At 46.6% G+C, this 14,948-nt stretch overlaps 1 protein-coding gene across 1 annotated transcript in view; it reads right to left on the minus strand.

Annotated features, from left to right (window-relative positions):
* The window catches only part of celsr3 (cadherin, EGF LAG seven-pass G-type receptor 3), a 51,075-nt gene that overhangs the window by 28,645 nt on the left and 7,482 nt on the right, over nt 1-14,948 (minus strand). The window contains 6 exon segments of the mRNA XM_014146319.3: nt 205-293; nt 381-496; nt 2,601-2,658; nt 2,661-2,822; nt 6,000-6,288; nt 6,813-7,150. Of these exon segments, the coding sequence (XP_014001794.3) occupies nt 205-293; nt 381-496; nt 2,601-2,658; nt 2,661-2,822; nt 6,000-6,288; nt 6,813-7,150 (1,052 nt within the window).

The raw sequence follows: 14,948 nt of genomic DNA on the forward strand, positions 1-14,948 counted from the left end.
ATTTGATAACGGGGACGACAGTTTGACATACCAAGGAACCTGGGAACCTGCGCCTGGACTAAGATGGCGGGGGGAACTCACAGGGCTGACAACAAGTGGAGAAGCGAAGAAAATGTAAACAAGTGCATGGTATGTGCAGCAGAGACACACACACACACACACACACACACACACACACACACACACACACACGCAGAGACTCACCTTGTTGTAGTAGTGGATGTGGACGGTGTGCCAGTTGCCATCGGCTACGCCCCCAGGTAGGAAGGGGCTCACCTGAGTGGACGATTCACCTGGGGACAGATAGGTCAGAGGTCACACTCAAAACCAGGGTTTCACCTACCATTATACAGGTTGGACACACACAGATATACACCCACCTGTGGAGTACTTGAGCACCACCTGGCCCTCCAAGATCTCCAGAGCCAGGAAGTCGTGTTTCTCGTTGAAGCGTCCGTTATAGAAGAGGAGGCCACTGCTCTCCAGGGTGGCAAAGCTGTAACACACCACAGCCATGTAAGGACGCTGTGATTTAAAGCCATCTCTCACACAGCCACCCCAGGAACCAGCCCAGAGCCCAAACCAGTCTTTTGTCCACTAGCATGGCGATATGTTAACAGTGATGATGTGGCGTCAGCCTTTTTCCCCGGTGTTACATACGGGCTATAAGATCTACTACACTGTGTTCTACACATGGTACCGTATAAGACTGTAAATGTCACTCCACTGAAAATCTCTACTGCAAGGCTATATGAGTGTGTACTAGAATATAGTAGTACATACTAGTAGTATATAATAAAATATCCGTTCCAGTGGACCTCTGAGTCATAGGATTTAGTTACACCTGAGATCAGTAGGAACAAGTACGAACGTGTATGCACTCACTCGCTCTGGATAAGAGCGTCTCCTAAATGAATCAAATGTAAATCACATTTATGACCACCTCTCCCTAGCAACCACCCTTTGACCAATCAGAACACGCCAAGGGACCAGGACAGGTCCAAAGTGGGACCAAAATGACAGATGAAAGAAAGAGCAGGAATTGGAGAAAGCTGCTAAAAAGACTGATCGAAAACAAAGAGAGAGAGAGGGATGAGAAAACAAAGAGACAGAGAGAGAGGGGGATGAGAAAACAAAGAGACAGAGAGAGAGAGGGATGAGAAAACAAAGAGACAGAGAGAGAGAGGGATGAGAAAACAAAGAGACAGAGAGAGAGGGATGAGAAAACAAAGAGACAGAGAGACAGGGATGAAAAAACAAAGAGACAGAGAGAGAGAGGGATGAGAAAACAAAGAGACAGAGAGAGAGAGGGATGAGAAAACAAAGAGACAGAGAGAGAGAGGGATGAGAAAACAAAGAGACAGAGAGAGAGAGGGATGAGAAAACAAAGAGACAGAGAGAGAGGGATGAGAAAACAAAGAGACAGAGAGACAGGGATGAAAAAACAAAGAGACAGAGAGGGATGAGAAAACAAAAAGAGAGAGAGAGGGATGAGAAAACAAAGAGAGAGAGAGAGGGATGAGAAAACAAAGAGACAGAGAGAGAGGGATGAGAAAACAAAGAGACAGAGAGAGAGGGATGAGAAAACAAAGAGACAGAGAGAGAGGGATGAGAAAACAAAGAGACAGAGAGAGAGGGATGAAAAAACAAAGAGACAGAGAGGGATGAGAAAACAAAAAGAGAGAGAGGGATGAGAAAACAAAGAGACAGAGAGACAGGGATGAGAAAACAAAGAGAGAGAGAGGGATGAGAAAACAAAGAGAGAGAGATGAGAAAACAAAAAGAGAGAGAGGGATGAGAAAACAAAGAGAGAGAGAGAGGGATGAGAAAACAAGAAAAGAGACAGAGAGACAGGGATGAGAAAACAAAGAGAAAGAGAGAGGGATGAGAAAACAAAGAGAGAGAGAGGATGAGAAAACAAAGAGACAGAGAGCGGGATGAGAAAACAAAAAGAGAGAGGAAGGGATGAGAAAACAGAGAGAGAGAGAGAGGGATGAGAAAACAAAGAGAGAGAGAGAGGGATGAGAAAACAAAGAGAGAGAGAGAGGGATGAGAAAACAAAGAGAGAGAGAGAGGGATGAGAAAACAAAGAGAGAGAGAGAGGGATGAGAAAACAAAGAGAAAGAGAGAGGGATGAGAAAACAAAGAGAGAGAGAGGGATGAGAAAACAAAGAGACAGAGAGAGAGGGATGAGAAAACAAAGAGACAGAGAGAGGGATGAGAAAACAAAGAGAGAGAGATGAGAAAACAGAGAGAGAGAGGGATGAGAAAACAAAGAGAGAGAGAGGGATGAGAAAACAAAGAGACAGAGAGAGAAAGTGAAAAGAAAAGAGAGAGACAGAGTGAAGAGAAAAGAGAGACAGAGAGACAGAGTGAAGAGAAAAGAGAGAGACAGAGAGACAGAGTGAAGAAAAAAGAGAGACAGAGAGAGAGTGAAGAGAAAAGAGAGACAGAGAGACAGAGTGAAGAGAAAAGAGAGACAGATAGAGTGAAGTGAAAAAAGAGAGACAGAGAGAGAGAGGGAAGAGAAAAGAGAGAGACAGAGAGAGAGAGAAGGAAGAGAAAAGAAAGAGAGAGAGAGAAAAACATTCAGTCCTCACGTGAGAGAGATGGAGAGGTGGAACCTCTGGCGGAGGCCTCGGAACATGATAAATGACTTGGGGGGAAGGAGCGTGCGGGGACAGCGCAGTAGGGCCGCTCGCACCCTCCTGCGGGGCACTCGCAGCGGAACCCCCCTCCAGACAGCTCCCTGCACGTCCCCCCATTCCGACACACCCCAGGGACACAGCGACCCTGACGCCTGTCCCACTCACACCGCTCGCCTGGGAAGGAGAGGGGACACAGGTTACTATACATACAGACCATACACACAATACCGTACACTACAGCCCTAATCAACACAAATACAGAAACCTAAATGGTCCACGTAGTATCCGAACTATATGGACCTTACAACAGACATAAAAGCAAAAACAAAGGACAATAAGCACAAATACAAATACACCTAATACACACATAAACAGAACCAGGGAATATAACAGTCAGAGTCATGTGAGTCCAACATCCCAGCTAGAGGCCTAGACTCCCCAGTTTAGAGGCCTGTTGAGGTCCACAGAGACATGCTGATCATGTTAAACCTGCAGGCTAGGCCTTTTGTACGGCGGGCCTGATGTTGTCTCAGGGTTGGCACAGTGTTTGTGTTCAGCGTCGAGGCACTACTGGGGTGAATGAAGCCACCGGCATTGGTTTAAAAACCAACCACTAGCCAGATAATGTTGCTTTGTGGACGAGACTGCAGAGTGCCCTGGATTTTTCCTCGTGCAAGTACTGTATGTTTCCTCACGCACAAATGGACACACGCTGACACGCACACAAACTGACTGACTGTACCCCCCGGGATGATGGGTAAGGTGTTAAAACATCCAGGGTTCTGCGCCTAAAAGCATCAAGAGTTTAAACGGCTTTCATCCCTTTTTCCTCCTTCCTCCCTCCCCCTCCCTCGTTTCTATTCCCCCGGACCCCCAGGCAGCAGCACTCACTGCCAGCTGGTCCTGCCAAACACACACCAACACTACAAATCACCCCCAGGACACACACACACACACACACACACACACACACACCAATTACATTATGTTTCTCTCTCTCTTTCTCGCACTTGCATGCTCACACACACAGACACACACACACACACATACATGCACGCAAGCACACACACACTGACTAATTAATATTAAAATAAATAAACAGACATTAATAATCTTGAATTATTTGTCTGGTGAGACAGACAGACAGACAGACAGACAGACAGACAGACAGACAGACAGACAGACAGACAGACAGACAGACAGACAGACAGACAGACAGACAGACAGACAGACAGACAGACAGACAGACAGACAGACAGACCAGAGCTAAGATCAGCTCTTTCCTCCACCCCGGCAAAGACCAGAACATTCTTTTCACTTTACTGACTCTCCTATCATTTTCTACTGTACAAATCTGCACTCACTCAACACACTGAAGGCCCACTCAAAAAAAGGACAGGGAGCAGAGATCAGCTTCTACATTCATATTCTCCACAGACGTACACAGATAAAGAGCAATTACTGTACAATTGCTCTCCCTAAGATGAAAAGATTGCACTTACGCTCTCCATTCTATCAGTGCTTCTCTAACTGTCTTTCCTACGGAAAAACGGAGCACTATTTCTGTTCTTCCTCCCTACTCTCACCTCTCCCTTTTCTTCTCCCCACGCCCCAGTCCATCCTGACTTCCCCTCTTCCTCTCGTCCTCCCTCGTTCCCTCATCCCTATTCCTGCACATCCTTGAAACAATCTTCCTATTGGCATCGATCCGTTTCTCCCTAGCTCTGCTTTTTATTTCCCCCCCTGTGTTCTATTCCTCGCTCCTCTCTTCCTCATTCTCTCTGTATATCTGTTCCCCCCCCCTCCAACTAATGCATTCACACCCCTTCCTTCATAGGATGTTTTATTCATCAAAGCCGTCGCTCCCCTACGGCTCCTCAACCTACCCCTTCTTTTGCTCCCACACATGGTACACAGAGGCCGTCTCTCTCTCTCTCTGTCTCTCTCCACCTCCTTCCTTCTCTCTCTCTCTACCTCCTTCCCCCTCACTTTCTCTCTGTCTCTCGCTGCCTCCTTTCCCCCCATTTCTCCCTCTTTCTCTACCTCCTTCCCTATTCTCTCTCTACATCCTTCTTTCTCTCTCTACCTCCTTCCCCCTCACTTTCTCTCTGTCCCACTCTGCCTCCTTTCCCCCCCATTTCTCCCTCTTTCTCTACCTCCTTCCCTATTCTCTCTCTACATCCTTCTTTCTCTCTCTACCTCCTTCCCCCTCACTTTCTCTCTGTCCCTCTCTGCCTCCTTTCCCCCCCATTTCTCCCTCTTTCTCTACCTCCTTCCCTATTCTCTCTCTACATCCTTCTTTCTCTCTCTACCTCCTTCCCCCTCACTTTCTCTCTGTCCCTCTCTGCCTCCTTTCCCCCCCATTTCTCCCTCTTTCTCTACCTCCTTCCCTATTCTCTCTCTGCCTCCTTTACCTCTCTCTTTCCCTCTCTACATCCTTCCCTTCTCTCCCTTTCTCTGCCTGGTTCCGCTCTCTCTGCTTCAGATGCCCCTTCTTCCTATCTTACCTTCTCTCACTCCCTTTACGTCCTCCTGTTACTCCTGCTACACTCTCCCTCCCTACACTCTCCCTCCCTCCTTTATTGCTCTATACCCCAAGTAGATCCTGTCCTTCCTCCATATCTTTTATTATTTCCCTGGACATCTTTCACTCTCTCAATATTAAATGCCTGTGTTAGTTGTCTGCAGTCCTTTGAAACAACACAGCGGCTTTTCCTACCAACACAGGCAATACAGAAAATCATCAAAACCCTCCTCTCTATTTCCCATCAGTCTCTATTTTCTCTTTATCTTTGCAATTCTCTTTCTTCATCCCCCGGGATCTCTCCCTCTCTCTCTCTCTCTCTCTTGTCCTCTCTCCCTAAGTCTCCAACTTCCCTAAAGTCCACGATATAGCTGTATATTTATTTATTCTCTCTCTCTCTCCCTCTCTCCCTCTCTCTCCCTCCCTCCCTCCCTCCCTCCCTCCCTCCCTCCCTCCCTCCCTCCCTCCCTCATGAAAGAAAAGTGCTGGCTCATCTCAAGCTTTTTGATCTGGAATGAAAGAGAACATGAAACACCTATAAAATATTCATGAAATCTATTCTCCGTCATAAGACTGTATTGCAGCTATTCCCAGGGGAAGGGAGCAGAGATGGGAAAACACGTGTAGTCCTGCATTCCCTGTGAATGTGAGGATATACTACCAGTCACTGGGACAAACACACACGTTTCAAAACACAGCGACAACAAAACCCCACACAGTTAGACGGACACAGCGAATCAGACAACCCACCTCCACCACCAACCCCCTGCCCTCACCCCCACACACACACGAACAGTGACAAAACACCCGTTAACCGTGTAGTCTACCGGTGTAGTCTTCTCTACAGATGCAGGTGTAGCCCCCTTCCCTGCGAGCACACACCCCTCCGTTGAAACAGGGGTTGGAGTAACACAGGTTGATCTCCGTCTCGCAGTAGTCCCCAGTGAAGCCTGCGGGGCAGCGGCAGCGCAGCCCGGCGATGGGGTGGATGGGCCGGAACAGGACGGAGGGAGAGGAGATGAAGGGAGCAGAGCTGTTGAAGCGAAGCACCGAGACGCACTTCATGTAGTTCTGACACGGCTCCCGCAGACACACGTTGTCGTCGAATGGAAGCACCTGTATTACAACACACACACAGATGGTTTCACTTCAATGGGTGGGTGGGAAATGGAGTGAGAGAGAGAGAGAGAGAGAGAGAGAGAGAGAGACAGAGATAGAGACAGAGACAGAGGGAGAGACAGAGGGAGAGACAGAGGGAGAGACAGAGACAGTGAGACAGAAAGAGAGAGACAGAGAGAGAGAGAGAGCGAGAGAGAGACAGAGAGAGAGACCGAGAGAGAGACAGAGAGAGAGAGAGAGAGAGAGAGACGGAGAGGGAGAGACAGAGAAAGAGAGACAGAGAGAGAGAGACAGAGACAGAAACAGAAACAGAGAGAGAGACATAGTGTGTGTGTACATAAATTATGCTCATGTAGATTAATTACAGTAGGTGCTTACATCTACTGTATATGTATGTATTAGTGCAGTAGTGTGTTAGTGTATTAGTGTGTTATGTGTATTAGTGTGTTAGTGTGTAATGACGAATGTCTATTCGCATATATATTCCTGACTGCTCTGTCTGTTTCTCCTCCTTCCCGTACCTCCATCTGTGCCAGGGAGGTGAGGCGAGGCCGGTTGAGGTAGAGTTGCTCTTCCAGGGCTTCGGAGGGGAAGAAATTACCCCCTGGCAGCGCCGCGGTGAAACTAACATTCAGGATGCCCCCCGCCTCGCCGTCCGGCTGGATGTTGAAAACAAACACATCCTCCGGAGGTACGGACAGCACCGCCGACACCCCCTCCAGGAAGTGACCGAGCAGAGGGGACAGGAAGTGGTCCTGGGACATGTTTTGAAGGCGCACCGTCACGCTGCTGCTCAACATGTCCTCTGTGATGATGAGCACTCGGAGGATGCACTGGGCCGAGATGCTGTGGATACCGTCTGGGGGGGGGGGGGGGGGGGGGGGGGGCGTGAGGTTGCAATGTCAGTCTCTAGAGATACATATATTTAGTTAGCATGAGCCGCCGTCTTGCAAGTGCATAATCTTCCCCTGCCCCCACTCACACATACAATTGTGCACACACACACGCACACACACACGCACACACACTTAAATTGTCTATCAGTGCAAAGAGCACATTTATCCTCCCTTTTATCATCCCCTTGTCAAAGGATAATTACACTACTTTTCCAGAGATTGACCAAATGTATTACTATAAAAGCAATGATGAGAGTACAATATAATCAAATAGATAATATAATTTGAAACCACAAAAGACCCCCAGAGCTTGGTACTGTGGAGTACAACAGAGAAAATAATGAGAGAGAGAGACAGAGGGAGAGAGAGAGAGGGAGACAGAGAGAGACTTGCTTTGGCAATGTAAACATATGTTTCCCATGCCAATAAAGCCCTTGAATTTAATTGAACTGAGAGAGAGAGAGAGAGAGAGAGAGAGAGAGAGAGAGAGAGAGAGAGAGAGAGAGAGAGAGAGAGAGAAAGAGGGTCGATGGAGCTACGGAAAGAAAAGGTGAGAAAGGAGAGAAAGGAGGCAGAATGAGAATATTGACACGGTGGGGGAGGGGTGTGATGGCAGCTGGTTTGATTACAGGATTATGAGGAGGCTGACTCTGTATTGACCTCACACACACTCGCGTCTCACACACACACACACACACACACACACACACACACACACACACACCAGACGTTAATAAATGAACAGCCAGAGGGTCGACCAGGATTGTAAGTAGGAAGGCTTAAACCAAAACTAATTTCTCCACGTTCAAGGAATAACATGAGAAAAAACATTGGATATTGGCGACTTTTATAGCAGAATTACTGCTCAGTCGAAGGATGTTACACATTTTGGCTGTCATTGAATAGCTTGCAAAAACACATTTGTAATTACTCCTGATACCCGTTCTTATTGAAATGAGAACTATCGTAGTTAAGAGGATAATCGTGTGTGATTTGGCCCACATGCCTGGCTTCTGTCCAGCAACCAGCTCCGTAGCTAACTCAGAAACAGGTACACACAATGAGCTACAATAGAGGCTAATCCAAAACAGTACCATATAACCGAGCTAGCAGCTAGCTAAGTCAGGAGCAGATAGGCTACAGAGAGTACAAAAATAGCAAAGCTATTAGCTTGCTAACTTAGGAACTGAATTTTGTAACATACAATTTGATAATATAACCCAGCTAACAGCTAGTAGCTAACTCACTCAGAAACAGGTAGCTACAGTGAGTACAAAAGAACTCTGACCTAATGCGTAGCTACTGGCCCTCTGAAGCTAAGCTACCGTTCTAGCGCACGTCGCTCGTCTTTCAACTTTTAGAACCCTCCCCAAACCATAAATGAAAGTTATTTTAGAATTTTTAGCACCGAGGGAAAACAAGTGTTTGTAAATGACACTTTGTGAGCCTCTTTTTGCTCCTACCCATGTTTTCGTGTCATGACTTGACACTTCAAACGGAGGAGGGGCGTTTTAGGGGCTCTTCCAGGTAGACTTGGCTAACAGAGCTTTTACAGCCTCCTAGATATAAGAAGTGCTTCCTTTCCTAAAGCTCAGCTGGAAATAGCAAGCTTCCTGCTGCCTATATCAGTAACTACAGTCATATCAGGGGTTGGCCTTTTCAAATGGATGGAAATGATTACAAGTTAACAACATCAGGTGTAGCACAAACACAGTCACCGAGAAAGAAACACACACTACAACCATAGAAAGGCACACATCCATAGCCTGCATGCATTCACACTCTTGCACGTGTGAACACACACACATTACAGGCAGTGGTCTGACATGATTTCTGCGCTCTGTTTGTTTTAAAAGCCCTTCTCCCCCTGAGGTCTGAACACTCATTACTCTCAGTGCAGAACGGAATAAGCCACACAGTAAAAAGGGCTCTTTCTCTGCAGGCTTACACTGCATCTTTACGATACATTAAACCCCACTCACACACACACACACAAACACAGATACACACACACACACGCTTACACAAAAATGTACACACACACACACACACACACACATTACTCTACCATATTACAAAGACACATAAGGCATAAGCATAAAAATCCATTGTACTTAGACAGATGCGTAAAGTCTCAATGATCTTAACTACACATTATCCTCCTTATTCCTACCCAGATGTACCAGGTCACATGGAAGGTACACTACATGGCCAAAAGTATGTGGACGCCTGCTCGTCGAACATCTCGTTCCAAAACCATGGGCATTAACATGGAGTTGGTCCCCTCTTTGATGCTATAACAGCCTCCACTCTTCTGGGAAGGCTTTCCACTAGATGTTGGAACATTGCTGCGGGGACTTCCATTCAGCCACAAGAGCATTAGTGAGGTCGGGCACTGATGTCTGGCGATTAGGCCTGGCTCGCAGTCGGTGTTCCAATTCCTCCCAAAGGTGTTCGGTGGGGTTGAGGTCAGGGCTCTGTGCAGGCCAGTAAAGTTCTTCCACACCGATCTCGACAAACCATTACTGTTCAGACCTCGCTTTGTGCATGGAGGCATTGTCATGCTGAACAGGAAAGGGCCTTCCCCAAACTGTTGCCACAAAGTTGGAAGCACACAATTGTCTAGAATGTCAGTGTATGCTGTAGCATTAAGATTTCCCTTCACTGGAACTAAGGGGCCTAGCTTGAACCATGAAAAACAGCACCAGACCATTATTCCACCTCCACCAAACTTTACAGTTGGAACTTTGCATTCGGGTAGGTAGTGTTCTCCTGGCATTCGTCAAACCCAGATTTGTTATTTGGACTGCCAGATGGTGAAGCGTGATTCATCACTCCACTTTCCACTGCTCCAGAGTCCAATGGTGGTAAGCTTTACACCACTCCAGCCGATGCTTGGCATAGCGTATGGTGATCTTCGGCTTATGTGCGGCTGCTCAGCTATGGAAAACCATTTCATAAAGCTCCTGACAAACAGATCTTGTGCTGACGTTGCTTCCAGAGTCAGTTTGGAACTCGGTAGTGAGTGTTGCAACCAAGGACAGACAATTTTTACACGTTCCGCGCTTCAGCGGTCCTGTTCTGTGAGCTTTTGTGGCCTACCTATTAAGCCATTGTTGCTCCTAGACGATACCAGCAGAAAGGGCAGAAACTTTACGAACTGACTTGTTGGAAAGGTGGCATCCTATGACGGTGCCAAGTTGAAAGTCACTGAGATTTTCAGTAAGGTCATTCTACTGCTAATGTTTGTCTATGGAGACTGCATGGCTGTGTTCTCGATGTTATACATTTTATACACAGCAACAGGTGTGGCTAAAATAGCCAAATCCACTAACTTGAAGGGGTGTCCACATACTTTTGTGTATATAGTGTAGTTGACAACTACTGTATGTACATAATGAGAAATGACTCGTTGACTATACTGTACTTACACACACAGACAAACACACACACACACACACACACACACACACACACACACACACACACACACACACACACACACACACACACACACACACACACACACACACACACACACACACACACACACACACACACACAAAAATACGCCTGAACACTCCCTACAGGACGTATTTATGTGTGTTGAATAAGTAAAGGATGATGCTGACAGAGGAAAGAGAGGGAGTATTGAACCCTGCTGTCTCTTGTGTTTAGTAAAGGGCATTACAGAGGTATTATATAATGGGAAAATCCTATAACTGGAGCAGGAAGAGAAGGATCTCTTTACGGACACTGTAAACTGTGTGAACTCTTGCCATTCCATGCACGACCAGTCAAGAACACAATTACATATGTTGGACGGTAAACAAAAGCGTACAACGCACATTTTAAAACCCCCTAGAGTCAATCTAGGTAACATAATCAAAATCCGTTAGTTTAAGCTAGAAATATCTGTTGTTTTGCATTGATTGCGTCTCAATCCATCACATCCACCTGTGTTGCACTTCCGCATCTGAGGTGAAAGGTCGCAGAGCTAGAGCGGTGTTTGTCAGACCATGAGACATCCCTAAAATAGGTCTTCTCACTTAAAAGTCTGTAGCGTCCGAAATGGTTTGAAATACTAACTATTACAACCACTCCATGGGAAAAGTGTTAGGGGACTCGTCGATGTGCCTAGCATGTCTACCTCATTTCTACCAGCATGCCACCTGTGAAACTATCAGCGAAAATACTCTAGACCACCTTTACTCCACACACAGAGGGGCATTCAAAGCTCTCCCTCACCCTCCATTTGGCAAATCGGACCATAATCCTATCCTCCTGATTCCTGCTTACAAGCACAAACTCAAACAGGAAGTACCCGTGACGCTCTCAATACGGAAGTGGTCCGATGAATTGGATGCTAAGCTACGGGACTGTTTCACTAACACAGACTGGAACATGTTCCGGGATTCATCCGATGGCATTGAGGAGTTTATCACATCAGTCTCCGGCTTCATTAACAAGTGCATCGACAACGTTGTCCCCACAGTGACTGTACGTACGTACGTACATATCCCAACCAGAAGCAAGGATTACAGGCAACATTACAGGCTAGAGCTGCCGCTTTCAATGAGAGGGACACTAACCCGGACCCTTATAAGAAATCCTGCTACGCCCTCTGACGTCATCAAACAGGACTAAGATCGAATCCTACAACACCGGCTCTGACACTCGTAGGATGTGGTAGGGCTTGGACAAAAGGAACACCTGCGTGAGAATGCTGACTACATACAGCTCAGCGTTCAACACCATAGTGCCTTCCAAGCTCGTCACTCAGGGACTGAACACCTCCCTCTGCAACTGGATCCTGGACTTCCTGACTTCCTGGCCCCTCAGGGTTGCATGCTTAGTCTCCTCCTGTACTCCCTGTTCACCCACGACTGTGTGGCTGCGCAGGACTCCAAAACCATCATAAAGTTTGCCGACAGACAACAGTGGTAGGCCTGATAACCGACAACAATGAGACAGCCTATAGGGAGGAGGTCAGTAAAACAAAGGAGCTGATCGTGCACTACAGGAAACGGGTTGCCGAACACATCCCCATTCACATCGATGGGGCTGTAGTAGAGCGGGTCGAGAGCTTAAAGTTCCTTGGTGTCCACATCACTAAGGATCTATCATGGTTCAAACACACCAACACAGTCGTGAAGAGGGCACAACAACACCTCTTCTCCCTCAGGAGGCTGAAAAGATTTGGCATGGGCCCTCTTATCCTCAAAAGGTTATACAGCTGCACCCCCGAGAGCATCTTGACTGGCTGCATCACCGTTTGGTACGGCAACTGCTTGGCATCCGACTGCAAGGTGCTACAAAAGGTAGTGCTTATGGCCTAGTATATCACTGCGGCCGAGCTCTCTGCCATCCAGGACCTTTATACCAGGCGGTGTCAGAGGAAGACCCAAAAAATGGTTAAATACTCCAGCCACCCAAGTCATAGACCGTTCTTTCTGCTACCGCACGGCAAGTGGTACTGATGCACCAAGTCTGGAACCAACAGGACCCTGAACAGCTTCTACCCCCAAGCCATAAGACTTCTAAACAAGACTGCTAAATAGGTCATCAAATGGCTACCCGGACACCTGCATTGACCCTTTTTTGCACGAACACACTAACTCTTTTGCACATATGCGGCTGCTACTGTCTATGATCTATCCTGTTGCCTAGTCACTTTACCCCTACCTATATGTACAGTACATAGCTACCTCAATTACCTCGTACCCATGCATGTCGACTCGGTACTGGTACTCCCTGTATATATCCATGTTATTTTCTACTCCCTGTATATAGCCATGTTATTTTCTACTCCCTATATATAGCCATGTTATTTTCTACTCCCTACATAAAGCCATGTTATTTTCTACTCCCTATATATAGCCATGTTATTTTCTACTCCCTATATATAGCCATGTTATTTTCTACTCCCTATATATAGCCATGTTATTTTCTACTCCCTATATATAGCCATGTTATTTTCTACTCCCTGTATATAGCCATGTTATTTTCTACTCCCTATATATAGCCATGTTATTTTCTACTCCCTATATATAGCCATGTTATTTTCTACTCCCTGTATATAGCCATGTTATTTTCTACTGCCTATATATAGCCATGTTATTTTCTACTCCCTATATATAGCCATGTTATTTTCTACTCCCTGTATATAGCCATGTTATTTTCTACTGCCTATATACAGCCATGTTATTTTTACTCGTTATTTCCATTCGTTATTCACTATGTATTTATTCCTCGTTTCACTATTTCTATTTTCTAAACTTGAACTTGGAACATAAGTAAGTGTTTCACTGTCAGTCTACACCTGTTGTCTACGAAGCATGTGACAAATACAACTGATTTAATGCTCATTTGCCTTTCCTCTCCAAAGCTCTCTGTCTACACCCATACGTACTGTGCAGACACACACAAACACAGATACACATGCAAGCACTCGCGCACGCACACACACAAAAGAGGGGAAGTGGTGTTGTGTGTTGGTGCCCCAGGGAAGGAAAGACAGACAGATGGACGGAGACAGATATCAGATGAGTACAGGCCTGGCCTGCTGTCCTGCTGGGATCTTAGACCAACTATATTACATCTTAATCTCCCCTCTCTCTAGTCTTAGTAAAGAGCAGGGAGATAGAGAGAGAGAGAGCATGAGAGCCAAAGAGAGACAGAGAGAGAGAATGAGAGAGAGAGAGAGCCAGAGAGAGGGAGAGTGAATAAGAGAGAGAGAGAGAGAGAGCGAGAGAGAGAGAGAGAGAGAGAGAGCGAGAGAGAGAGAGAGAGAGAGAGAGAGCATGAGAGCCAAAGAGAGAGGGAGAGGGAATGAGAGAGAGAGAGAGAGAGAGAGAGCATGAGAGCCAAAGAGAGAGGGAGAGGGAATGAGAGAGAGAGAGAGAGAGAGAGAGAGAGAGAGAGAGAGAGAGAGAGAGAGAGAGAGAGAGAGAGAGAGAGAGAGAGAGAGAGAGAGAAAGCGAGAGATTGATGGTAAAGGGGAGAAGAGAGGGGAGGAAGAGCCAGGCAGGAAGACACAGACAGCAGCGCACACAATGAATCTGACAGACTTGCTCTCAGACTGACTGTATTTCATTATAATCTCATAACACTCCAGTCCTAGAGGAGAGGAGTCGGCTGAGAGAGGCTGAATAAAAGCTCTGTAAATAGACCAGCAGGTCACACAAAAAAAACACTGGCCATATAAAAGCTCTTTAACGAACTAAAAATGCATGACTGTTGTATAGTAAAATAAATCGTAAACCATCCTTACCAGGAAGTTTATAATTTCATGCCCCATATCGCCTCTTTCATTTAATTCTCAAAAATAACATAAATCATGGAACAAGAGCCTAAGTATTTTAAATACCCCTCATTCGCATTTTCTGACAGGCCCTTCCCACACCCTCCCTCCCCCACACACACACACAAACCAACACCCACCCTCTCAGACACACACACACAAAACAACACCCACCCTCCCTCTCAGACACACACACACAAACCAACACCCACCCTCACTCTCAGACACACACACACAAACCAACACCCACCCTCACTCTCAGACACACACACACAAACCAACACCCACCCTCCTTCTCAGACACACACACACAAACCAACACCCACCCTCACTCTCAGACACACACACACAAACCAACACCCACCCTCACTCTCAGACACACACACACAAACCTACACCCACCCTCACTCTCAGACACACACACACAAACCAACACCCACCCTCACTCTCAGACACAC

This window comes from Salmo salar, chromosome 15 (genome assembly GCF_965601325.2).
Source record: "Salmo salar chromosome 15, fSalSal1, whole genome shotgun sequence".
Lineage (NCBI taxonomy): Eukaryota > Metazoa > Chordata > Actinopteri > Salmoniformes > Salmonidae > Salmo > Salmo salar.